The sequence below is a fragment of the Mirounga angustirostris genome, unplaced genomic scaffold (genome assembly GCF_029215605.1).
Source record: "Mirounga angustirostris isolate CCGP_5_RB_7025 unplaced genomic scaffold, mMirAng1.0.hap1 SCAF_5, whole genome shotgun sequence".
In the NCBI taxonomy this organism is placed as follows: domain Eukaryota; kingdom Metazoa; phylum Chordata; class Mammalia; order Carnivora; family Phocidae; genus Mirounga; species Mirounga angustirostris.
Window position 1 is genome coordinate 117,659,438 of NW_026991713.1, and position 26,892 is coordinate 117,686,329.

The 26,892-nt window shown below is 36.9% G+C and overlaps 1 protein-coding gene across 1 annotated transcript; it reads left to right on the forward strand.

The window, feature by feature from the left end:
* The first annotated feature begins 2,518 nt into the window (after positions 1 to 2,518).
* LOC123842791 (ATP-dependent zinc metalloprotease YME1L1-like) lies at positions 2,519 to 26,639 on the forward strand. The gene is given in 16 exon segments (XM_064591955.1): positions 2,519 to 2,642; positions 4,437 to 4,587; positions 4,992 to 5,075; positions 8,323 to 8,405; positions 12,621 to 12,711; positions 16,334 to 16,486; positions 17,052 to 17,184; positions 18,311 to 18,373; positions 19,375 to 19,487; positions 20,926 to 21,081; positions 21,630 to 21,781; positions 22,437 to 22,563; positions 22,657 to 22,677; positions 22,680 to 22,729; positions 23,570 to 23,656; positions 26,157 to 26,639. Coding segments are annotated over 15 exon segments (1,557 nt in total). The 5' UTR covers positions 2,519 to 2,642; positions 4,437 to 4,487; the 3' UTR covers positions 26,301 to 26,639.
* Positions 26,640 to 26,892: the final 253 nt, after the last annotated feature.

The following is a 26,892-nucleotide window of genomic DNA, read 5'->3' on the forward strand; positions in this document are numbered from 1 at the left end:
TGGCTCAGTCAGTTAAGCGGCTGCCTTCAGCTCAGGTCATGATCCCAGGGTCCTGGGATCGAGTCCCACATCCGGCTCCCTGCTCTGTGGGGAGCCTGCTTCTCCCTCTCCCACTCCCCTTGCTTGTGTTCCCTCTCTCACTATGTATCTCTCTGTCAAATAAATAAATAAAATCTTTAAAAAAAAAAGTTGCAAATAGGTAAAGGTCTGAACGAAGTTGAAAGTCAGTAGACTCCTTTTTTTTTTTTTTTTTTAAAGATTTACTTATTTGGAGAGGAAGAGAGGGAGAGGAGGGGCAGAGGGAAAGGGAGAGGTAGAATCCCAAGCTGACTCCATGCCCAATGTGGAGTCTGACGATCCCATGACCCCGAGAACAGGACCTGAGCCGAAACCAAGAGTTGGACACTCGACTGACTGAGCCACCCAGGTGCCCCAGTAGACTCTTAAAATCACAGTTTGGGGGTGAGGCTCTCTAATCAAAACACAATGCAGAAAATACTAAAGATTAAAAGATAAAACTATATTAACTTTATAAATTGCTGCATACAAAGACAAGACATTAAATGTTTCAAATATATGTGCCTTAAAGTTAGTATACATAGCACGCATCCTTTTATTCATGAAAATGGGAAAGGTTATGAGTGATTAACAATTTACTAAAGAAAATATTCAAGGAAAGTAAAAGTGTTTTTCAAAATTTTCCCTCATTTCTAATCTGAAATGCAAATTAAAACAAGACACTGCTTTTTGCCTATCAGATCTGTACAAATTAAAATTTATAGGGACGCCTGGGTGGCTCAGTCAGTTAAGCGGCTGCCTTCAGCTCAGGTCATGATCCCAGGGTCCTGGGATCGAGTCCCGCATCGCGCTGCCTGTTCAACGGAGAGCCTGCTTCTCCCTCTGCCTGTTGTTCCCGCTGCTTGTGCTCTCTCTGACAAATAAATAAAATCCTTAAACAATTAAAAAAAAATGTATATTAATCTGTGTTGCAAAGGATGTGGAGTAAAGGATACTCCTATTCATCAGTGGGTGTATAAATCAATAACAACCTTTTAGAGGGCAGTTTCTTAGTGTTAAATAATTCAAACCTCATGGTTTCACTTTTAAGAATTTAGTCTACACATGCTGAAAGAATTTTAACTGAACCATTTTTAGCAATAAGAAAACAGGAAACAACTAATGTCCATAGTAGAAAAGTGGTTGAATGTTCAAACTGCTATACACTGATAAATTGGAAAAATATTAACAGCCATTAAATTGAATGTACTATCTGACCTGTTCTGAAAAATATCCGTGATAATATTTCTTGTTAAGTGCAAGAAGATAATTGCAAAAAATTATATACTATTTTTATAGAAAGAGCATATGTTTAAATACATAGAAGTGTAGTCATGAAATTGTTTTTCAAAGCTTTAATTCTTTATTTTATTATTTTTTTTTCAAGATTTTATTTATTTATTTGTCAGAGAGAGAATGAGCACAAGCGGGGAGCGGCAGGCAGAGGGAGAAGCAGGCTCCCCACCGAGCAAGGAGCCCGATGCGGGACTCGATCCCAAGACCCTGGGATCATGACCTGAGCCGAAGGCAGACGCTTAATCAACTGAGCTGCCCAGGCATCCCTTAGCTTTTATTCTTTAAACCTTTTTTTTTTTTAAAGATTTTATTTATTTGTCAGAGAGAGAGTACAAACTTGGGAAGCTGCAGGCAGAGGAAGAAGCAGACTCCCTGCTGAGCAGGGAGCCCGGTGTGGGACTTGATCCCAGGATCCTGGGATCATGACCTGAACCGAAGGCAGACGTTTAACTGACTGAGCCACCCAGGCATTCTTCAAAACTTTTATTCTTTCATTTAAAATTTTTTTTAAAGTAGGCTCCATGCCCAGTGTGCAGCCCAGTGCGGGCTTGAACTCACAACCCTGAGAACAAGACTTGAGCTGAAATCAAGGGTCGGACACTTAACTGACTGAGCCACCCAGGCATCCCAGTCGTGAAATTGTTAACAGTGGTCACTTCTGGGGAAGTGGGATTGGGGCTTGAGGAATTAGACACTGACTTTTATTTGATACTCATCAGTGGGTTTGTTTGGTTTTTTTTTTTCACATTTTAAAATTACCAAGAGACTATACAGTTATTTTATAGATTCAATCCATTTTAATGACTTTAATTACCAGGGTAGTGAAATGTCAGGCAAAGGACTATGTTAAAAAATGGGATAATAAACTTAGGTTGTATGGGCTTGGTGTCAGTTTTGAATCCTAGTCATTTTTCTTTCTTTTTTTTTTTTTTTTAAGGTTTTATTTATTTATCTGAGAGAGAGAATGGGAGACAGAGAGCATGAGAGGGGGAGGGTCAGAGGGAGAAGCAGACTCCCTGCTGAGCGGGGAGCCCGACGCGGGACTCGATCCCGGGACTCCAGGATCATGACCTGAGCCGAAGGCAGTAGCTTAACCAACTGAGCCACCCAGGCGCCCCCCTAGTCATTTTTCTTATAAAAATGTGCAACGAGAAGTAAATGTGAATCTGTTCCGTTCAGTTTTCATATAGTCTCGGGGTTTTAAAACTTTGAAATCAAGAACTTGACGTTTACAGTCCACCTCTGAAAGATTGACAGAGACACAGCATATAACACCATCATTTGTAAAGGTAATTAGACATTTTTTGTTGTTTGAAAAAGCAGTAATTTTCAAATTATTAAAATGAGAACATTCAATATCTGATTTCTTTTATTGGTCAGTTGATTTTCTAAAGGATTAATTACCTGTGTAATCATTACACCTACAACTCTTCTGAGTGCCCCAGTCATGTCTCTCCTTTGGCCTATTAGACATCTCCTTTTGTTTTTTTCCCCTACACATCTACCTGTGTGTTCTCTAGAATAGCATCCACCCAAGCTAGAAACCTGTTGATCAACTTTGATTTGTTCATCTTTTCTCTCCTGTCACATCCATTAATCATCACATCCATTAATCACTAAAGTCCTATTGATCCAGCCTCTTAAATATTTCTTAGATCTGTCTCTTTTCATTCCCAGTTCCACTGCATAGATGGAGTATAACCATTTCTTGCCTAAAGGACTCTAGTAAACATTCATTTAGTCTCCTTGCCTTTATTTTTTTTAAAGAATTTATTAGAGAGGGAGAGCGCACAGGGATGGATGTTGGGAGGGGCAAGGAGAGGGAGAGAGAGAATCTCAGGCAGACTCTGTACTGAGCGTGGAGCCCGACCAAGCATGGAGCCTGACATGAGGCTTGATCTCACGACTCTGAGATCATGACCTGAGTGGAAGTCGAGTCGGATGCTTAACTTACTGAGCCACCCAGGCACCCCTTAGTCTCCTTGCCTTTAGTTTTGTTACCTTCAGTCCAGCTTTCAGACTGCCACCAACCCACCATCTGTCTAAAATGTTTTAATGTAATATATTCCTCTGATTTATTGTCAGATTCCTGCTGTAGTATCCATTTGGCCTCTGCCTATCATTTTTCTGTTCTTATCTTTAATATGGCACTCCTTCTGAACCTCTACTCTACTTGTCTCTTGGCATTTTAAAGTCGTGTCATAAAAGATAGCTTGCAGTTCCTGAGTGCTAAAGCCTTTTACTTCATGGCTATGTCAGATTGTTTATGCTTTGCATTTCCTTTGGTTTAGAAATCCTATTTCTCTGTAATGCCTTTCCTAGCTTCCTGAGGTAGCATTTATCTTACCACCAGACCTAGAACCTCTTTTTTTTTTTTAAGACTTTATTTATTGATTGATTTGAGAGAGAATGCATGCGAGCGGGAGAGGAGCAGGGTGGGGGCGGGGAAGAAAGGGGAAAAAATCTTCAGCAGACTCCTTGCTGAGTTCAGAGCCCAATGTTGGGCTTGATCCCATGACTGAGATCATGACCTGAGCCGAAAGCAAGAGTCGGATGCTTAACCGACTGAGCCACCCAGGTGTCTCCAGATCTAGAACTTCTAACATAATATCAAAATGATTTCAAAAAATTAGTTATTTGTGTATCTCTCCCTAGTAGACTGAGAACATTCAGATCATTGGTTATTTATCTTTACATTTTCAGAACTTACACAAGGCCAAGTATATAAAAGGTACTCAGTAAACATTTAATAACTTAATGAGGTTTTTTGTCTAGTAGAGATAAAGGAGTGTGAACATCAAACCATTAGAACCCTAAAGTCCACAGGTGACCTATTGTTTTCAGTATAGTATTCTTACAGAGAGTTCCTTTATATTAATTGATTGATGCAAGTGTAAAGTCCAAAGTTAGTTTCTTAGCTATTGATTAAGTAATTTATTGTTGAATCTTAGTGTAATTCTTCTGATGGACAATAAAAATTAGAAATTCTAGAGTTTTTGAATGAATTTTTTTGTGAGTGATCATTATATTGTTGGGCAGTGTTATCTATATAGTCAGTACTGATGCATTGTTTGTGTATTTAGGGGTTCCTTTTGCGGGACAGAGGATCAGATGTTGAGAGTTTGGACAAACTCATGAAAACCAAAAATATACCTGAAGCTCACCAAGATGCATTTAAAACTGGTTTTGCAGAGGGTTTTCTGAAAGCTCAAGCACTAACGCAAAAAACCAATGGTAAGTTGATTTGACACCATCCATATTTGGGAAGAATATCTAAAAGGAAGTCATAGTCCTACCTTTAAGTGATTACAAATATTTTTTCTAACAAGTATGCACCTTTTCATTGGTTATATTCCATTATATTTGTAACTTAAGCTGTGTCAAAATGGAAAATCTATTGGCACTCTCCCTTTTCTCAAATGAGAAGCAACGTCAAGGACAGAAGCATGAGTGCCTCGATGAGGTTTTTGGTCACAGGGTGCTGAAAGGAAATCATGGCAATTATACAAAGGAATGCCAGGTTCCAAAATTGCATGTGATAGAATATGATTACTATCAATAACCTACTGCTTACTTTTCATCAAGCTGTCACTTGTCATTGTTGTCATTTGATTTAAGGTTTTTTTTTTCTCCTCCAGATTCTCTGAGACGAACTCGTCTGATTCTCTTCGTTCTGCTGCTATTTGGCATTTATGGACTCTTAAAAAACCCATTTTTATCTGGTAAAGGCTCTTTTCATTTGTCTGACTTTTTTTTTGTATCTTTTAAATACTCAATTTTTTTTTTCATAGTTAGTCTGCCTTAGACTTAGGAGAGAGGAAGCATTTACCGTTCTAGTGTCTAGGCCTTTCTTTCCTAAGTCAGCACTTCACAGATTGGGTCAATTTGAGATTGCTTTTTTGCATTAAAGTAGAAAAGTTTTAATCTATTATGGTCATATGCCATCTGCATTCTCAGGGCTCATTATATTTACATTGCTTTGTGGATTACAGGAAAAGTTCCTTCAGACACTGTACATATTTCAAGTTTTATTTTTGAGACAATAATATTTTGTTAAAGTTCCAAGGATTATGTTATAGCAAAAATGTTAGATTAGCTTCTATTAGTGGTTCTTTTTCTAGACTTTTAGAAAGTTATACCTGTCCAATTTTATAGAAGAATTTTATAATAGCAATACAAAGTGAAATAGTCCCCTATTTCAAAGACACACTAATAAATTTATGAAAATTTATGTATAATATATAAATACATAAAAATTTGGGGCGCCTGGGTGGCTCAGTCAGTTAAGCGTCCGTCTTCGGCTCAGGTCATGATTCCAGGATGCTGGGATCGAGCCCTGCATTGGGCTCCCTGCTCAGTGGGGAGTTTGCTTCTGCCTCTGCCTTGCCCCTCCTCCCACTTGTGTGCTTTCTCTCTCCCCTTCTCAAATAAACAAATAAAATCTTAAAAATATATATATATACAAATTTAGTATACAATTAAAAATTGCCTTAAATGAGTCTCATATTTTCTCAGTTTGCCAGTCTAAAATGAATAATGTCCATTTTAAGTGGTTCCTGTTGCATTCTCAGCTCTTCGGTTTTTACCCTGAGTTCTCTATGGTCTTTATGATTGATTACCTTGAGAGAAAAAAACTGGTATACAATTAAAGAATATCAGTTGATCTGGATCAGGACTTTATCCCAGAACTTGCATGTAACCCCAGTATTTTAAGTTTTTTGTGGAATAAAACCTGAGATGAGATTTTAACATCCAGGAATATTATTTTCTATTTTTATTTTTTTTAAAGATTTTATTTATTTGACAGAGAGAGCACAAGCAGGGGGAGCGGCAGGCAGAGGGAGAAGCAGGCTCCCCATGTGGGACTCGATCCCAGGACCCTGAGATCATGACCTGAGCCAAAGGCAGACGCTTAACTGACTGAGCCACCCAGGCGCCCCAGAATATTCTTTATATAGCTAGAGTCATCTTCTTTTGTCTACTTATTTTCAAAACAGAACCAGTGTAGGGACACTGTGTGATATTGGAGGGGTGGGATTAGCTGTGGTTATTATTTTATGTTTCTTAATTTTTTACATTAAGCAAAATATATATCAAAATATGAAGTGCATTGCCTTATAATTTCTTATAAGTTTCAAGTGGTTTGGCTACAAATTTAATTTGCATTATTTATTAAGCCCATCTGTGTAGATCCTTGAATAAACAATTTAGTGGGCTAAAACTATTAGTGTCCATTGTAGAATTACTATATTACATTTGCTCTTCCAACTTTTTTTTTTTTAAGATTTTATTTATTTATTTGACAGAGGGAGACACGGCGAGAGAGGGAACACAATCAGGGGGAGTGGGAGAGGGAGAAGCAGGCTTCCCACCGAGCAGGGAGCCCGACACGGGGCTCAATCCCAGGACCCTGGGATATTGACCTGCCCCGAAGGCAGATGCTTAACGACTGAGCCACCCAAGGCACCCCTAACTTGTATATTCTTGATATGCTAAGTGTTTTCAACAAAACTGTATATTTTGCCTGTTGATTCTTTTTGCATCTAAATTTCTGTCTTAAAGACAATATTTTTTGTCTTCTGAGGAAATTAGAAATTGCTCTATTTACTCACTTATATCTTTTTAGTAGGGAAGTTTAACCAAAGGGGAGAGATTTTAAGAAAGTTTTGTAATAATTCTCTATAGTTCATTCTAAGTATTTTACTCTCCTTCCAAACTTTCACTTTTTTTTTTTTTAATTTGAGACAGAGAGAATGAGAGAGAGAGAGCACATGAGAGGGGGGAGGGTCAGAGGCAGAAGCAGGCTCCCTGCCGAGCAGGGAGCCCGATGCGGGACTCGATGCGGGACTCGATGCGGGACTCGATCCAGGGACTCCAGGATCATGACCTAAGCCGAAGGCAGTCGCTTAACCAACTGAGCCACCCAGGCGCCCCCAAACTTTCACTTTCTTAATGATGTCATTACTGACATATATCATCTGAGGGCAAGTAATAACAGTTGCTAGAGGAGGAGGCTACATGAAAAGTGAAATAATCTCTTTTAAGGTTTACCCTTTTTTTAAAAAAAAAAGCCAGTGCCAGTTCTTATGCTAGGTTTAAGGCAATGTATTTCATGGTGTGCATCCCTGACCAGTTGTATCAGGATAATTTAGAGTGGTTGTTAAAAATGGAAACTCCTGGGGCAACCTGGGTGGCTCAGTTGGTTAAGCGTCTGCCTTCGGCTCAGGTCATGATCCCAGGGTCCTGGGATCGAGCCCTGCATCGGGCTCCCTGCTCAGCAGGGAGTCTGCTTCTCCCTCTCTCTGCCTACCACTCCCCCTGCTTGTACTTTCAATCTCTCTGTCAAATAAAGAAATAAAATCTTTAACTGCAAACTCCTGGGCCTTTTCCTAAATCTACCAACCAGAAATTCTGGGCCATGGCCTGGGAACTTGCATTACTACATTTCCCAAGTGATTTTTAGGCACGGTGGAGTTTGAGAATGATTGGTGTAAATTTCTCTTGTTAGATATTATAGAAGAGGGAAATAATTTTTCATTTTAAAGATTTTTTTTTTAATTTATTTGAGACAGAGAGAACGAGAGAGAGAGAGCACATGAGAGGGGGGAGGGTCAGAGGCAGAAGCAGGCTCCCTGCCGAGCAGGGAGCCCGATGCGGGACTCGATCCCAGGACTCCGGGATCATGACCTGAGCCGAAGGCAGTCGCTTAACCAACTGAGCCACCCAGGCGCCCCAATTTTTCATTTTAATTGGAAGGTATAAAGATGTCATTTTAATGTGAGTCATTTATTCCTTGAACATGGTCTAGAAATCCAGAAGATGTACTTTCTGTTACTTCACTATGAATGTATGTATGTAATACTTAAATATATTATTTTTTTTCTCTACTTTCTTACCTCTGAATAATAAGGTGGTTGGAATTTTATGAATCTATGAAATATATAAACATTTCTTTTTTTTCTTCTTTAGTCCGCTTCCGGACAACAACGGGGCTTGATTCTGCAGTAGATCCTGTCCAGATGAAAAATGTCACCTTTGAACATGTTAAAGGAGTAAGTTAAAAAATTTACCCTACTCTCTATTATCTAATTATGTAAGGCCAGTATTTGATTTTAAAGGTGTAAAATAGAAAATAAATATATATTTGTCTCTACCTCCAGTTCCAGGCGCTAAAACTCTTGTAATTCCCTAAGTGACAAGAGCATTGGGTGCATCTTTGGTTCTATAGTTTGGTCTTTGATCCTGATGTCTAACACAGGGCTTCTAAGTCCCTAGGAATTTCCTGGGTGATAGCACTGTCTTTTGTACTGAGGCCACTCTGGGTGGGCTTCTGAATCGGGGCTGGACACTAGAACAGACCAAGCCATGATTAGAACCTTGGACCTTTTAGCTTCACCGCATATTCTCCAGACCTCTTTTAGATACTGGGATAGAATAAATAAATCTCTGCTGTCATGGATTTTTAGTTCTAACAGAAACTAGACCATGATATTGTATATAAGGAAATACTAGAGTATGTTCAAAAGTGATGGGAGAAAGACGGAGCAGCATAAAGAGGATTGGGAGTTTTGAGAGAAAGGTCACAGTTTTAAATGGGGATATTCAGTGTATGATTGACTGAGAAGGTGACATTTGAGTGAAGATTTGAAGATGATGGGGTAAACCATGCATGTATCTTTTTTTATAAGATTTTATTTTTAAGTAATCTGTACACCCAATGTGAGGCTCGAACTTACAACCCTGTGATCAAGAATCACATGCTTTACTGACTGAGGCAGCCAGGTGTGCCTAAACCATGCATGTATTTGAGCAAAGAACACTTCTAGCCAGAGAAAGAGAGAAAAAGATCCTGAAGAGTTAATGTGCCTGACTTGTTTGCCGACCAATAAAAAGGCCACTTTAATATAGAATAGAATGAGAGCTCTTCCTTTTTCCACACTCTTCCCTATCTATGCATAAATATTTTTCACAACCTCGACTATTAGGGAATTAAGTATCAGGGGTCACTATGATAGTTTTATACCAAGTATTCCTTCCCTTCCCTTTGCAATTTAAACAGCTGTGAATCCTCTTGGAGTTGCAGAAAGAGAATAATTGGGGAAGAGGTTAGTGCAGTGAGTATTTGAAAACTTGACTCATTAGTGCAGAGGGCTCTTCCCATTTTGTTTAAGATGTGCAGTCAGCCTGCTCTACATTGAACCTGTGCTGAGATTATGGTCAGCAAGGCATTCTTACTTTCTCCCTGCAGTGTATATACTTCAGTTACTCAATATACTATACTTCTTTTGGAATGAGTCCAATTCTGATTACGAAGCTAAAAGAAGACATGCTGATAATACTAGAAATGGGGACATCACAAAGTTTTTAGATTGTCACAGTTTCCTGTGCTAATCTAAACAAATATAATTACTGTTATAATTTTATATTGCTCTCATTGCTATAAAATCTAAATTTATGTACACCAAAGTAATTTATAACATTTACTAAAATAGGTATGCCAGTAGGTGGTACCTGTGATCAGTTTTACCAAATCTTAAAGAGCTAGTATAGGAATGTCATTTCCTTGCCTAGAATTTCTGGTTATGTAGGAATAATTTTATATATAGCTGCCATAAAAATACTAATAAGGGCTTTTATAACTTTATTCATTGCCTTGTTCCCTAAACTCTATTTTCCTGTATGGATTTTATATACCTCAATTGGTAATTTTCCTGACACAGAGTTTGGGCAGAGAAAATGTAGTTTGATTAGTAGGTGACAGCTAATTTGTTTTCCTTTTCCTCCAATGGAAAGTTATTTGTTACCTTGACCAAATGTACTTTGGCCTTCTTTTAGTATATGGGTATCTTTGAATGTTTAAAAAGCTTATTTTAATAGATAAAGAGCCAAATCTCTTTTATATGTATATACATATATATTTTTAAAGATTTTTATTTATTTGAGAGAGAGAGCAAGCACGAGTGGGGGAGGGGCAGAGGGAGAGGGAGAAGCTGAATCCCGCTGAGCAGGGAGCCCAATGTGGGGTTCGATCCCAGGAGCCACCCAGGTACCCCCCAAATCTCTTTATAAACATAAATTTTATTGAAGCTTAGCATTCACACAAAACTGCACAAATCACAAATCTATACCTTAATAAATTTTCACACAGTGAACTCAGTCTATTATTGGCACCCAGCTCAGGAAATAAAATATTACCAGAAACTTCCTAGTGTCCCTTTTTCCCACTGCAAGCATAATCGTTGTTCTGTCTCATAACATACATTAATTTGGCCTGCTTTTGAATTTTACATACTGTATATGGCTTCTTTCACTCAACATGATGTTTGTGAGATCCATCCATGTTTTTACATAAAGTTGTACTTCATTCATTCCCATTGCATAGTATTCTATGAATATCACAATATTGTATATTCCACATTAGGTAGAAATTGGGTTGTTCCTAGTTTTGGCCTAAAGAGTGCTATTGTGAATTTTTTTTACGTTTCTTGGTGAACATATGTACGCATTTCTCCTTAGGAGTAGACAGAGCTTTACTTACAACTGTTAACTTTACAAACATTTTATTAAGTTTTAATAATGTAATCAATAACTTTCAAAGACTATTCTAAGCCTAATTTAAAAAACTGTTTACTCTTTAATGATTGTATACTTCCTAGAAATCGTCCTAGAAAATTATCTAGGAATCTAAGAGAATCATGAGTTTAATTCTAGATTTTAATAATGCCCTTCAGCCCAGAGATGTTTCATGTTTTAGTACACTTCTTGTCAGGTAGTTTCTTTTTAACCCTGACCAATGTACTTGAGTTCTTTTTTTCCCACTGAGAACTATTTAAAGTTGTCTAATGTAGGGTTGCAAATTGGCTACAAATGTATGATTAGGCCAGTGTAATTCAAAATAAATACATGAAAGTACACACATAAATGTGCTTTTAATTTAAATTGATAGCTAACATTTTTAATGTCTGTTTTTTTTCTTGAAAAATTGAAGTCTAGAACACTAGGTCTATATTCTGTGGTAGAGTCAAGTCATGGTGGTTTGTCCTCTCTAAGGGTCTTTGCTTTCCAGTTCAGCATACTGCCACCACTGTTATTTTATATCTGGTCTTCTGCACTCATCTTTGATATCATTCTGGCTCTAGGTACTTGTATTTGTTACTTCTGGTTGTATGCTAACTAATTTCTGATAGGCAGCTTTTTTTTTTATTAAGATTTTTATTTATTTGAGAGAGAGAGATCATAGAGGGAGAGGGAAAAGCAGATCTGCCACTGAGTGGAGGGCCTGATATCCAGGGACCCTGAGATTATGACCTGAACCGAAAGCAGATGCTTAACCAACTGAGCCGCCCAGGCACCCCTGATAGGCAGCTTTCTTAATCTTATATCAGAGTTTTTAAAGTTGAGCTAATACTCTCCATGCCATCTTTCTTGACCAGATTGGGCTTTATTCTTGCGAGAGACCTTAATTCTACATGGTTTTTGTATTTGGGGGATTAAATCTTTTGAACATTTTTTGCCAGAACCATTTACAAAGCAGTATCAGTGCACTTTGGCTTAATTTTAGTCTCCACCCTTTGGCATTTGTAAGGAACTAAGTCATTTATAATCTAGTGGTAATTCCTTATAATGAAAATAATCTAATAATTAATCATAAATTAATGTTATAACTTAAACACAGACTCCCTTTTCATTGATATGTATTAAGCTCACATAATTTGCCCTTGAAGCTTATAAACCAGGTCAAAAGTTCTGGATTTGAAACTTGGTAGGTGAGTCTTTCTGTTTATACCAAATGCCGCTGACACATTCAACTAGAGTTGTGAATATAAGTCCTTGTTAACTGGGGGAAGCACTACTTGAAAATGTAAGAAGTTGGGGCACCTGGGTGGCTCAGTCATTAAGCGTCTGCCTTCGGCTCGGGTCAGGATCCCAGAGTCCTGGGATCGAGCCCCGCATCGGGCTCCCTGCTCTGCGGGAGACCTGCTTCTCCCTCTCCCACTCCCCCTGCTTGTGTTCCCTCTCTCGCTGTGTCTCTTTCTGTCAAATAAATAAATAAAATCTTAAAAAAAAATGTAAGAAGTTAATGTTTTTTGTTGAGATATGTAAGGAGACCGCATAATTGGCAAAAAGAGTTGGGTGAAATCCCTTTTGTGTGTGCATTGATAAGGGAGCCTTCAAGTTAATTTCCAGTTAAATTTACTATTTTCAAAGAGGAGGCTTTGATAATCTAATCATTACTTAAAATTGTTTGATAAATTATATCACTTTAGGTGGAGGAAGCTAAACAAGAATTACAGGAGGTTGTTGAATTCCTGAAAAATCCACAAAAATTTACCATGCTTGGAGGTAAACTTCCAAAAGGTAAGATATCTTCCCTTTACCATGACTTGACGTCAAAAAAATACTGTAATCCATTACTAATTTAATCTTTACCAATTTAAAAGCTTAAAGTTTAGTTCTTAATTGCTATTTTACAAATAAGTCTTCATTCTGAACGTTATATAACCTTTTTTGAGGGGAAGGGGATTTTGAGTTTTGTTAACAATTTCAGTTGTGAGAATAGTGCAGAGAACTCTCTGTACTCTTAACAAAACTCAATAGTTTTTTAGCACTTTGTCCCATTTGCTCACTTTCTTTACATAAATGTATTTTTTTTTAAGATCTTATTTATTTGACAGAGAGAGACACAGCGAGAGAGGGAACACAAGCAGGGGAGTGGGAGAGGGAGAAGCAGGCTTCCTACTGAGCAGGGAGCCCGATGTGGGGCTCGATCCTAGGATCCTGGGATCATGACCTGAGCTGAAGGCAGATGCCTAACGACTGAGCCACCCAGGCGCTGCTACATAAATGTATTTTTAAACTGTTTAAGGGTAAATTGTAGATATCATGCTCCTTTAACCCCAAATATCTCATTATGTATTTCCTATAAATAAGAAATTCTATTATGTAACTCCAACATAGTTATTAAAATGAGGAAATTTAACATGGTTTCAGAACTATGATGAAATTCAGTTATATTCAAATTTCTGCATTTCTCTTAATAATATCTTTTGTAGTGGGGTCCTCCCATCCCCCACCCCCAACCCCAGGTTTAGACTCAATCCAGGTTTACACATTTAGATTTTTCTTTAATCTTTTTTTTAAAATCAATTTCTTTTAGAGAAAGAGAGAGAGAGGTAGAGCAGGTGGGGGGAGGAGCAGAGGGAGAGAGAGAATCCTCAAGCAGACTCCCTCCTGAGTGCAGAGCAGCCATGGGGCTCAATCCCAGGAGCCTGAGAGCATGACCTGAGCCAGAATCAAGGGTTGGCTGCCTAACCTACTGAGCCACCCAGGCACCCTTAGATTTTTCTTTTAACCTGAAAAAATTCCTCAGCCTGCCTGTCTGTCTTTCTGTCTGTCTGTCTAGCTAGCTAGCTATCTGTCTATTTATTTATGTGAGAGAGTGAGCACACATGCAAGCACAGGAGTTGGTCTGGGGGAGGGCAGGAGGAGAGAGAATCTAAAGCAGACACTGAGTGTGGAGCCCCACGTGGGGCTCAATCTTAACGACCTTATCGTGATCTGAGCCGAAGTCAGATGTTTAACTGACTGAGCCACCCAGGCTCACCTCCTCAGCCTTTTCTTATGGGAGTGTGTGTGGATCTTTCAAGACCTTAAAAATTGTGCAGAATACATACTAATTTGTGGAATGTTCCTCGGTTTGTCTTTGTCTCATGTTTTCTCACAGTTAATATGATTTTTAATGACTCTTGTGATTTATAATAAGAAATATATATTTAGTGTTAGTCCCGTTCTTGTAGTTTCATGGTGATGACAGCAATAGATTTGTCTTCTGTTGTGTTGATGAGGCGACTTTTAGAACACACCTAAGGTTAGGAGCTGGTTGCCAGGAGAATCAGCCATGTGATTAGAGGGCTGGAACTTTCAGTCTTACCCTCCTGACTAGGAGGGGAGAGTGGCTGGAGGCTGAGTCAGTCATGCCTATGTAATGAGGCCTCCACTAAAACCCAAAAGGATAGGATTCAGAGAGCTTCTAGGTTGGTGAACATGTGGAGATGTGGGAAGAGTGGCATATCTAGAGAGGGCATAGCAGCTCAGCAATCCTTTTCCCTTTCCTTGCCCTATGCATCTCTTCCATCTGACTGACTGTTCCTGAATTGTATCCTTCTCTAATAAATCAGTAATCAAGTAAGTAGAATGTTTCTCTGAGTTCTTTGAGCTATTCTAGCAAATTAATCAAATCCAAGGAAGGGGTCCCTGGAACTTCCTGTCTATGATCTGTCAGTCAGAAGCACAGGTAACAACCTGGTCTTGCAAATGACATCGTGAGGGTTGGGGATAGAGGCCGTCTTTTGGGACCAAGTCCTTAACTTACAGTATTTGATGCTATCTCCAGGTAGGTAGCATGAGAATTGAGTTGAATATTAAGATGCCCATCTGGTGTTGGAGAACTGTTTGTGGGTGTGAGGGAAAACCATATGCTGGAACTGGGTACAAGTATGATTTTGTGGTGTCCTTGTACCGTAGGATTGTACTATACTTTAACCACTTATATTAAACTTTTATGGTTTCCAATGTTTTGCTCTTAAAATTAGCAATGTGAGGGCTGGGCAAAATGGGTGAAGGGGAAAGGGAGAAACATGCTTCCAGTTGTCGAATGGGTAAGTCAGAGGAATAAAAGGCATAGGAAATATAGTCAGTGATACTGTAATAGTATTGTATGGTGACAGATGGTAGCTACACTTGTGGTGAGCACAGCATAATGTATAAACTTGTCAAATCACTATGTTGTACATCTGAAATTAATGTAACTGTGTATCAACTAAAACAGTTTTTAATTAAAATAATAAAATCAGCACTGTGATAATCATCTTAATATCTCAAGGCTTTGCCCACATGCTTAATTATCTCCTTAGAATAAATTCTATATTTACTCATTTATTTATTATTATTCTAGATTCCAATTCTAGAAATGGAATTGGTGAGTTAAAGGGGGGACTCATATTTAAGGTTTGTTTTTATGCTGCCCACTATCTCTACTGACAGTGTTCAGCAGTATATAAAAATGTTTGCATGAATCTCTGCTAATTTGGGATTCATTTATTAAAGTCAATACTATAACATCATAAAGAACACGTTTAAAGTCATAAAGTAGTTACACTTTTTCTAATCACAAGGGATATTTTATAAAATTGTGGGAAAATTCTCAGGTACCAAAATAGATCCTACAGAAATTGATATGATGATTTAAACCAGCTAAGAGTAACAATAACATGGCAATACAAGAGGATAGTCTTAAGGGTATTTTTCAGCAACTTTCCTTTAAAAAGAGTTTTATGTTAAAATATAGCATTAATACAGTTTTTTTTTACATGAAAAATGAAAAGTTGTGGAAACCAGAGAATTCTGTTATTCCCACTTATGAAAAACATACTGCTGTTAGGAAGATTTTCAAACATATGGAATAGTTACAAAGCTGTAGACATTAATTACTTTATACATCTAAATACTTTGCTGTGTATCACCTAAGACTAAGGACATTATCCTAAAGAGAATAATTTATCCTACCAAATAAAACTAAATACTGTTTCCTTAATATCTTGTACTCCAGTATTTTTTCAAATTTGCATCAGATGTCCCTAGAATTTCTTAAATGTTTTTTATGGAAGAGCATCGAGTCAAGGGTTCATGTGTCACATTTGGTTGTTTAATCTCTTAATCTGTGTTTATGTGAGTTTTATCTTGTTTAGTGATAAATAAGTTTATTATATTCCATTCGCTCAAGATAGAAATGGTAGAGAAAAATTAGTTTTGAAGATCCTGAAGTGAATCATTACTAGAGACGTATGTTTTGTTTCAAAATATTGGTCATGTGCCTTCAACCTCAAAACTATATATACATTAATTAATAACTTTTATAGGTTCACATCAGGGTTTATTTTTATTTTTTAATTTGACCCATTCTATTTATTTTTTCTTTTAGGAATACTTTTAGTTGGACCACCAGGGACAGGGAAGACACTTCTTGCTCGAGCTGTGGCTGGAGAAGCTGATGTTCCTTTTTATTATGCTTCTGGATCAGAATTTGATGAAATGTTTGTGGGTGTGGGAGCCAGCCGTATCAGAAATCTATTTAGTATGTTTTAATGTATCTCTCATATAATACGAAATTTTGTTAATTTAAGGGAAAGAGGGCTTCTTACCTTTTATTTGCTACTTGATTATGACTGATAGCTGACCTAGCCATTGTGGGGTTTTGGTTTTAGGTAATTTAATGTGTGAGCTAAAACAGAACCGTGCTTTTTCCCCAAATAGAAGAGCTAGAAGTGTTAGATGAGGTTGGGGCCTGTTGAAAAGCTGGGTTTTTTTGTTGTTGTTGTTATCCTTTTTATCTTATTCATCAATTCAATAGCATGTAATTAAAGAATAATTAGCCTCCAGTCTGATTGTATATGGTTTGTACAGTGGAAGAATGAATACTCAGTTTTTATTATATATCATTTTCTATGGTACATTTTCTATGGTTTCTACTGTTCTTATATCAGTTTTAAAAGAAAGAAAGATCTCCTTTTGTGTATTTTCTCCTTAATGAATGTCTTCTGTTGGCTTTTGACAGGCTTACAGGTTTTTAATACTTACATGATTTTGTTCAAAAAGTATTGATTTCATTAAACTTACTTGAATCTTTTCTCTTTTCCTAGGGGAAGCAAAAGCAAATGCTCCCTGTGTTATATTTATTGATGAATTAGATTCTGTTGGTGGGAAGCGAATTGAGTCTCCAATGCACCCATATTCAAGGCAGACTATAAATCAACTTCTTGCTGAAATGGATGGGTAAGTGAATCGTCCTCTGTCTTTGGTATATGGTGATATATTTGGTAACATTCGAGAAATAGCGGGGTGTCTGGCTGGCTCAGTCAGTGGAGCATGCAGCTCTTGATCTCGTAGTTGTGTGTTTGAGCCCCACATGGGGTATAGAGATTTCTTAAAAATAAAATCTTAAAGAGAAAGAAATAGAAAAAAATGTAGGCAACAGAGTAGTCCCTGTGCAAGAAGTCAAGACAAGCTGCATTCTCTGTATTGTGTTCTTTGCATTACTAATGGAGTGATTGACATATCAACTCTTCTTAATTGGTGATCTCTATACCTTTTTTCATTAATTGTATGATGACAGGAAAGTGATGATTCCAGTTGAGAATACTAGTCTATTTGGAGATGTAAAGAGTGTATGCTGGTTCCTACACAATTTGTGACTAGGTATTAGTGTTGTGGTAGATTAAAAGTTTGTATCAGTTTTTATAATATAAAGAGCAAGATGTGGGATTGCTTTGAAAGAAGGAAAAACTTCTTAAAACCATATAAGACATTTTGGAACCAAACAGGAAGTCTAGGAGGAAATAATTTGAATTGGTAAACTTGAGAATAATTTTTCACAAATGAGTCAGGTACCCAAGCCTTTTCTTTTTTTTTTTTTTTTTAAGATTTTATTTATTTATTTGACAGAGAGAGACACAGCCAGAGAAGGAACACAAGCAGGGGGAGTGGGAGAGGGAGGAGCAGGCTCCCCGCCGAGCAGGAAGCCCGATGCGGGGCTCGATCCCAGGACCCTGAGATCATGACCTGAGCCGAAGGCAGATGCTTAACGACTGAGCCACCCAGGCACCCCTACCCAAGCCTTTCCTGTCAGGTCATGTCTTCCTAAGTAGAACAAATACCGTGAAGGCATGTAATCATAGATGACTTTGTGACTTATTATTAGCATTTTTATTGAAGTGTACTGGCCTAATAACATGTGTTCCTTTTAAAAAATAATAGAGATGTCTTATCACTTTGGGTATAAAAAAGATCAGTCCCTCTTCTTTGCTGTTACTAAGTTTAATGATAAACAGTTTTGTGTAGAGCATTTCTATATGTGTACTCTTAATGTTCAGTGAAACGTTACTTTTTTCTTTTTTAATAGTTTTAAACCCAATGAAGGAGTTATCATAATAGGAGCCGCAAACTTCCCAGAGGCATTAGATAAGTACGTATTAAAAGACTTTTTTGACAAGTACTGATGCATACTGAACCATGGATGAACTTTAAAAGAGAAAGAAGCTCATCACAAAACTTCACATATGATTCTTTTTATATGAAATGTCCAGAATAAGCAAATCGGTGGCAACAGAAAGTAGATTAGTGGTTGCCAGAGGGTGGGAAGAATGGAGAGTAGTGGCTGTTGGTGGCTGTGGGGTTTCTTTTGGGGTGGGGGAATAAAAATATTCTTGAGGTAGATTGTTGATAATTGCACAACTTTGAATATATTAAAAACCACTGGATTATCTACTTGAGATTCTGTGATACATGATTTAAATTTCAGTAAAGTCATTAATCTTCTGACAACTTTATATCACAGAATTTGGGGGTGGTGGAGAGCATTTTTAAAATAAAATTTATTAGAGTTTTAAATTTTTGATTTTATCATAGAAGTTACTCATATTTTAATTTGATCTAATAGTTTTATCTTTGCCTAAGTCTGTAGTTTAACATTCTGTACTTACAGCAGTTGTGATAGGAAGCTATCACAGGGTAGCTCTCATAATAGACTGCTCTAGAATTATTTTTCCTTGAGTGACTGGCTTGCGTGTTTTTGTTTTTGAGGGTTGTGTATTACCTCTCTCTGTCAACCTTTGTTCTGCCTTCTGGTTATTGAAACTGTTACTTGAGTCATGTTTTACAAGGAGTTATCTGAATATTTATGTTCAAAACTCCAATCTAGGGTGAAATAGGTGATGGGGATTAGGGAGTGCACCTGTTGTGATGAGCACTGGGTGATGTGTGGAATTGTTGAATCACTATATTGTATACCTGAAACTAATACAGCACTGTATATTAACTGTCCTGGAATTAAAATAAAAACCAAAACTCCAGTCTCACCTCTGGTTGCCATTACCCTTCCATCTTGACTTTAGAGTGTCAGTCCTATTTAATTTGACCTTCAGTGTACTCAGATTATTAATTTATATTTTCTTCTTCTCCCTTTAGTGCCTTAATATGTCCTGATCGTTTTGACATGCAGGTTACAGTTCCAAGACCAGATGTAAAAGGTCGAACAGAAATTTTGAAATGGTATCTCAATAAAATAAAGTTTGATCAGTGTAAGTCTGATTCCAGTAATAAACTTTATTATTATCTCTATAAAATGGTAATATTTCATTCTGCCCTGTTTGTGGTTACTTGACAAATGTCTCAAAAGACCAGTTTTTTATATGTCCTTTTTTTCTCTCCATTTATGTGTCCTTTTTTTAAAGATTTTATTTATTTATTTGACAGAGAGAGACACAGCGAGAGAGGGAACACAAGCAGGGGGAGTGGGAGAAGGAGAAGCAGGCTTCCCACAGAGCAGGGAGCCCGATGCGGGGCTCGATCCCAGGACCTTGGGATCATGACCTGAGTCAAAGGCAGATGCTTAACAACTGAGCCACCCAGGCGCCCCTTATATGTCCTTTTTAAAAAGTTTATTTCTTGGGGCACCTGGGTGGCTCAATCTGTTAAGCAGCTGCCTTTGGCTCAGGTCGTAATCCCAGGGTCCTGGGATTGAGCCCTGAATAGGATTTTCTGCTCAGCAGGGGAGTCTGATTCTCCATTTCCCGCTGCCCCTGTTCATGTTCTCTTTCTCACTCACTCTCTCAAATAAATAAATAAAATCTTTAAAAAAAAAAAGACTGTTTTCTTTAGATTACTTAGATAAATAATACTTGAAGATAAATATATATATAACTGTTTTTAAGATGAATGTAATAGTAGAAAAAACACATATAATCACTTTGGGCCCAAAAGAAGCAAACTGTAAAACAAAACATATGAAAATATTATGGACCCACTTAAGTAATAAATGCAGCTATTAAGCTGCAGTATTTTCAAAGATAGGTGAATCAATTTGTAAAACCAGATATGTTTCTTATAATGGGAGCTTTTATAAATGTACATAAAATACTGAATACTTATGTATAAAGTATTTCAAGATGAAATTCAGAAAACAAAATGTCTTTTTTTTTTTAAAGATTTTATTTATTTATTTGACAGAGAGAGACAGCAAGAGCAGGAACACAAGCAGGGGGAGTGGGAGAGGGAGAAGCAGGCCTCCCGCTGAGCAGGGAGTCCGATGTGGGGCTCGATCCCAGGACCCTGGGATCATGACCTGAGCCAAAGGCAGACGCTTAACGACTGAGCCACCCAGGTGCCCCAATAAACTGTTGTCTGAGTATACATTTTCAGTTTGTGCTTAGGCTAGTAACAATTTAGGTTATAATTTGAAGGTTTATAAATCAAGTCTGGCAACTCTGAATTTCTTTGTTTTTTTTTTTTCCACAAAGTTCTTTAAGAACTTCTGTGATTTGTCCCACTGGTAGTTTTAATGATATATTTAATGGCAATTTTGGCTTTTTCCTCTAGAAAAATAAGTTTATTTTATAGTTACAGTGAAATAAATATTTTAAGTTCTAGTTCAGGATAGCTGTTTTCTTTTTTCTTTTGGAATGCGAGTTGTTTCTGAAGAGTTGTTCTGGAATTTTAATATTGTGTTTGTCTGTGTAGCTGTTGATCCAGAAATTATAGCTCGAGGTACTGTTGGCTTTTCTGGAGCAGAGTTGGAGAATCTTGTGAACCAGGCTGCATTAAAGGCAGCTGTTGATGGAAAAGAAACGGTTACCATGAAGGAACTAGAGTTTTCCAAAGATAAAATTCTAATGGGTAGGTTTTCTCTCCCCTTTTTTCTTTTTCCCTGTCTTAACACTGTTCATTATGTTAAAGAATAAATTCTTTTTGAGAAAAAGGTTATAAAAAAGAAAGGTACAGGAGTAAGAAAACACATACTCAAAAATAGCCACACAATTGGGCCTCTTACAGAACAAATATAGTTTGTATGATTATACTCTTTGGGGGCAGGGGTGCCCATGTGTTTCCTCTTGTCTGATATTGCTGATAAAAGAATAATTTTACTAATTTTCAGTATTTGATTTTAAATCTTGAATTGGCTTCAGAACAGGTTAGTTATGACATTTCTTCTTTAAATTTATTTTCTGGAAATAGAATTAAACTTTTTCCTTGTTGATAGTAAGGAGTAAGATGACAGCTCTTACAATTTTGGTTGTCATTTGTCAAGTTATTGTGGTTTAAAATATTTGTTAATGATATTAAGTCATGTCACCCTAAGAATTACTTAAAGGCAAGTGGGTTTCATTCATCTAAATATACTTTCCTAACAGAATAATTTTATTCAGTTAAATTTTTATCCTTAGGGCCTGAACGTAGAAGTGTGGAAATTGATAACAAAAACAAAACCATCACAGCATATCATGAATCTGGTCATGCTATTATTGCATATTATACTAAAGATGCAATGCCTATCAACAAAGCTACAATCATGCCACGAGGGCCAACACTTGGACATGTAAGTATCTTGTAGTTTTTTTTTCTTTTCTTTCAAGTAACACTCTCCAAAAACTTAGGTAGGAAATTATTGATGAAAATAATTAAAAAGAAAATTCAACTAATTCCTAAGTTTGCTGAGAACTTTCTTCTTTAACATTCTGAACCATTGTGAAATCAGAGATACTGGTGAAACATCTGCTAATAAAGAATACTAATATTTCAAATATTATATATTTACATTATGAAATTTAAATCTGGAATGACAACAAAGTATCATTCTTAAATAGGTAATTGCTCTTTTCCCTCCACAAAGAAACTATGTCAGTGGTTCCATAGTTTTTCTAAGATTTTTCTTATCGAGTACAAGTTTCATTTTCATACCTTTCTAATGATAGACATTTTAAGCATTTTTGTGCACCTGGGTATAAGTCCATCCTCTTGCAGCATCATATACGTATTACATATAAAATGAACTTTTGCCTTATAAAGAATTTTTCTTATTTTGTATATTGCCAGTTTTGTCATTAGTCGCCTGAGACCATCTCTACTAAATTTTTTTGAGCTGTCAGCATCATGATATTAAGTACTATAGCAAGAGCCAAATGATAATTCTGATTATTAATATAGGTATTTCAAACTGTGTCTGAAGTTTTTCTTTGTTTTCAATTGTCTAGGTGTCCCTTTTGCCTGAGAATGACAGATGGAATGAAACTAGAGCTCAGTTGCTTGCACAGATGGACGTTAGTATGGGAGGAAGAGTAGCTGAGGAGCTTATATTTGGAACTGACCATATCACAACAGGTTGGCTGTAAAGAATGGCTTTAGTTCAAATTGTGCTTGCTGATTTAAAAATACTTTAAAAAATTGAGTTCTATGTATATTTTAAAATTTTAGGTGCTTCCAGTGATTTTGATAATGAACTAAAATAGCAAAGCGGATGGTTACCAAATTTGGAATGAGTGAAAAGGTAATAGCTAATTTTAACTCTTCCTCATGTATCAAATGATGATTTGCCAAGTGTCTGTTTATGAGAGAGGGTTCTTTTTTTTTTTTTTAAGATTTTATTTGAGAGAGAGCGAGCGAGCGAGCGAGAGAAAGCACGAGACGGGGGAGGGTCTGAGGGAGCAGGGAACCCGATGCAGGACTTCAGTCCCGGGACTCTGGGACCATGACCTGAGCCGAAGGCAGTGGCTTAAATAACTGAGCTACCCAGGCGCCCTATGAGAGAGGGTTCTCATTATAGATTGGTAACATTTACTTCCCGCTCGCCCGTCTCATTTCAAGTAGATTTGTCACAGCTTATTCTAAACTAAACTGTTTTTGTTTTTTGAGTAATAACATATAGTATTCACTTTCCATTCTGGCTGCTTGGACAATAACAGTATCTCATGAGTTAAGCAAATGATAAGATATTCTATTTTCTGTTCTTATGACATAAAACACCTATTTGCTGAGCTTGCTTACTTTACCCTTTCCACATATTTCACTCTCCTACATTATCACTGTGGCTTCATGAGTCATTTCTAATACATTACATTGTGGATTTCTGGATTTGGAATAGCTGCAAAGGTTTTCGAAGAAGGTACTCAGAGCCATACTTATTATTTTAAATTTTTTCTCTTATATTTTTAATTTTAGTCTTATACTTTCAGAAGAATGATGAAATTTCTTTGCCCTCAAGGGTGTTTTTATATTGAATTTCTTCCTTGTCCCCATGATGTTTCCTTAAGTATAGGATAGTACTTCCTCTGTTACATTTATTAGTGGTTTAGGGTTTTTCTGTTCAATTTCTTTTCGTTTGTTTTAGCTTGGAGTTATGACCTACAGTGATACTGGGAAACTGAGTCCAGAAACTCAATCTGCTATTGAACAAGAAATTAGAATCCTTCTAAGGGTAATGATCATATTTTTATATGCTTATTTATTTGTCTGGTCATAATGTGCCTCAATAGTTAGGTACTACCAGAAGATAAGAGTTATCCCCTGTTTAGAAACGTCACTATGTATAATAAAGAGAGTAAGTGCACCATTGAAACCATGATTTCAATATGTTGTTTGGGAGCCTCTGGTCTTAGACTGAATATTTTATTCTGGCTATAGGCTAGGAACAGTTAATATCAGTAATTATAAGTATTCTACTTAAGCTGTAAAACCATAGAGTTGTTAGAATAGGGTATTGATTATTTGAGTCTTTATTGGTTTTTCACTCTGACATATATTTTATTCAACAAATATTATTTGCTTTGTGCCTAGCTGCCTGCATGTGCTGAGAATGAAGCACAAAGTTCTTTGAAAACAAAAGTCTTTTTGATTGCAGTGTGCAGTACAGAATATGTGAGCATAGACTCAGTGAGTTCAGTTGGTAGTTACTGTGGAGTCTCCTCATGGTACAGCAGATGCTTGGATTAGGGCAGTGAGTGTAGAAATTGAGAAAATGCGTTCAAGAGATACTGATCTAGTGGAATCAAAATGCCTTTTTGATGTTTGGGTGAGAGAGCAGCTAAATTAAATACAAAGCTGTTTCTGCCTCATGCAGCTGTATAGTTGTGTGTGCCATTTACTGAGAAAACACTGATGATGGCCTGAGGTGGGGAAGTATGTAGATTATGAGCTGAATTTTATACATATTGAATTTGAGGTGTCTTTTTTTTTTTAATTTTATTTGTTTATTTGAGAGAGAGAACGAGAGAGCGAGCATGAGTGGGGTGGGTGAGGGGCAGAGGGAGAAGCAGACTGCCTGCTGAGCAGGGATTCTGACATGGGGTTTGATCTCTGGACTCTGGGATCATGACCTGAGCTGAAGGCAGACGCTTAACCAACTGAGCCACCCAGGTGCTCCTGAATTTGAGGTGTCTTAGTGAAGATTTCAAGTTGAGGAAGCTACGTCGACCTGGTGCTTAGTGCAGAGGTTCGATATGTGCATTCCATTTGGATGTGCATGAAGGCAGGTCTTGGAATGGAAAAGACAGAGCTAAATTCCAGAAAGTCTAGTGAATGAGAACTGTAATTAGGGTAGTAGATTGCAAAATCAAGGATGTTGAATAGGGCTACAGTCAGATGGTGTAAACTTCAAAGGAATCGTGCTTTATGGAAGAGGGTAGCATAGTAATGGTCTGTCAGCGGTGAGGGGAACAAAGAGTTCACCTCTTTACCCTGAAATGTCTGGGATAAGAATCAATAGCTGCCACTTGAGGGCTCAGGAGTCTCCCCCAGGAGGGCGAGGTTTTGGTTAACTTAAGGAGGTAGAAAATGGTTTAAAGTCATTAAGTATATGAAAAGTTTATATAATGGAAAGGTTTAGAAGGTGTTTCAGAAGAGGAATTCTCTCTGCCTTCCTTCCCTGAATCTTCATTCTCTTTCCTTTACTATTTATGTTGAGTAAATCTATACTCTAGTATTCTTAGGGCATTGGAAATACTCTTTCTTTGCTCTAGTACTTTTCTGAAATGTTAAGATTGGGAAGGCTGTAGGTACTCTTTCCACTAGATGGCACGCTTACATTGTTATTAAGGGAAATGATGACTAGCTAGTATACATTTTAGGTTCAAATGTTTATGAAACTTAAAAATATGAAAACCTTATCGTAGTCTTTCATGTTACAATGTAAGGATTTCATTCCAATGAAGTTTTTAAAGTTAATACTAATTCATCCTTGGATATTAGTTTCAATATTCCATGACATATTTATAATACTTTATATGTTTTCTTTAATTTGATGATTTCACTTGACCGTAACGGTTTTGTTCAGAATGTCTAATGATGTTTATTTTTAATAATTGTGTTATGTTTATATGACTTATGCTTCTTGATGTTGGTAAACTCATTTTACAGTGGTATAGTTGTCACAGGCTGACAGAGTTGTTATCAAATAACACAATAGAAAAGTAGATCTTTTCTGCTGAAATCTCACAAGGCAAAAGGAGCAAACCTCCCTTTCCTTTTTAACATGTATATTGAATAGAAAAATAGATTTCTTTGTTCACAGACCTTATTTAAAATGCAGATAAGTATAATACATACTTTTATATCTTTAAGTAGCTCCCTAAGTAATCCTCATTTATCAATGTGATAGATTTTGAGGTTAAAAATAGAACAGTTGCAAATACGAAACTTCTCTTTGAGAACCAAGCTTGCCCTATCTATCTCTATCTATCTATCTATCTATCTATCTATCTATCTATCTATCTATCATCTATCTATCTATCTATCTATCTATCATCTATCTATCTATCAAGTAGGCTCCACGCCCAGCATGGAGCCCAATGCTTTTATCTTTTATAAGTAGAAATGAATATATTTCATATTTTTTAAGGCATATACATTTTTTTTCTTATTTATGGTTTTTGCTTCTCCTAAGTTTTCTGCCTCTTAGATACCTGCTTTTTTCATTTCAGGACTCATACGAACGAGCGAAACATATCTTGAAGACTCATGCAAAAGAGCATAAGAATCTAGCAGAAGCTTTACTAACCTATGAGACTTTGGATGCCAAAGAGATTCAAATTGTTCTTGAGGGAAAGAAATTGGAAGTGAGATGATAACTCTTAAAATGGATGCATTGCTGGTTTTACTGCAAGAATATATAAGTAGCATTTCAGTAGTCTTTTGCAATGCTTTTCTCCCATTCTTGCTTTGGTGTCACTCAAGGGTGTGAAACACTTTGTCTCTCTTTTGTCATGTTTAATCTAATTTTGGTTATTCTCATAATGACACCTATTGCAAATTATCAACCCATAATAAATATGTTAAAGAAAATAAAGAACTATTAGGATTGGAAACAGCTTGTTTGAGAAATGTCAATAAGTTATTCATTTGAAAATAAGTAGTGATTTTATGGTTGGTTCCTCTACTAGACGTGAATAAAAATTGTGCCTTTAGCTCTTTGGAAGTATTTTTACTTGGCAAAGTAAAATTGTTGAAGGATTGTCTTTGTTTTTAGATAGTACCTTTTATCTTTGTTAAAGATATGCTGCCGTTTGGCTATCGGTGAACCATATTTCTATATAGGTCAGTGGAAACTTCATTAAGATGCACTTAATTATGCTCCAGAGTGTCCATATATAAAATAGTTCTTTTTGTTTTTGCCTAAGAGTAGAGAATTGTAAATGTACAGATATAATCAGAATTTAA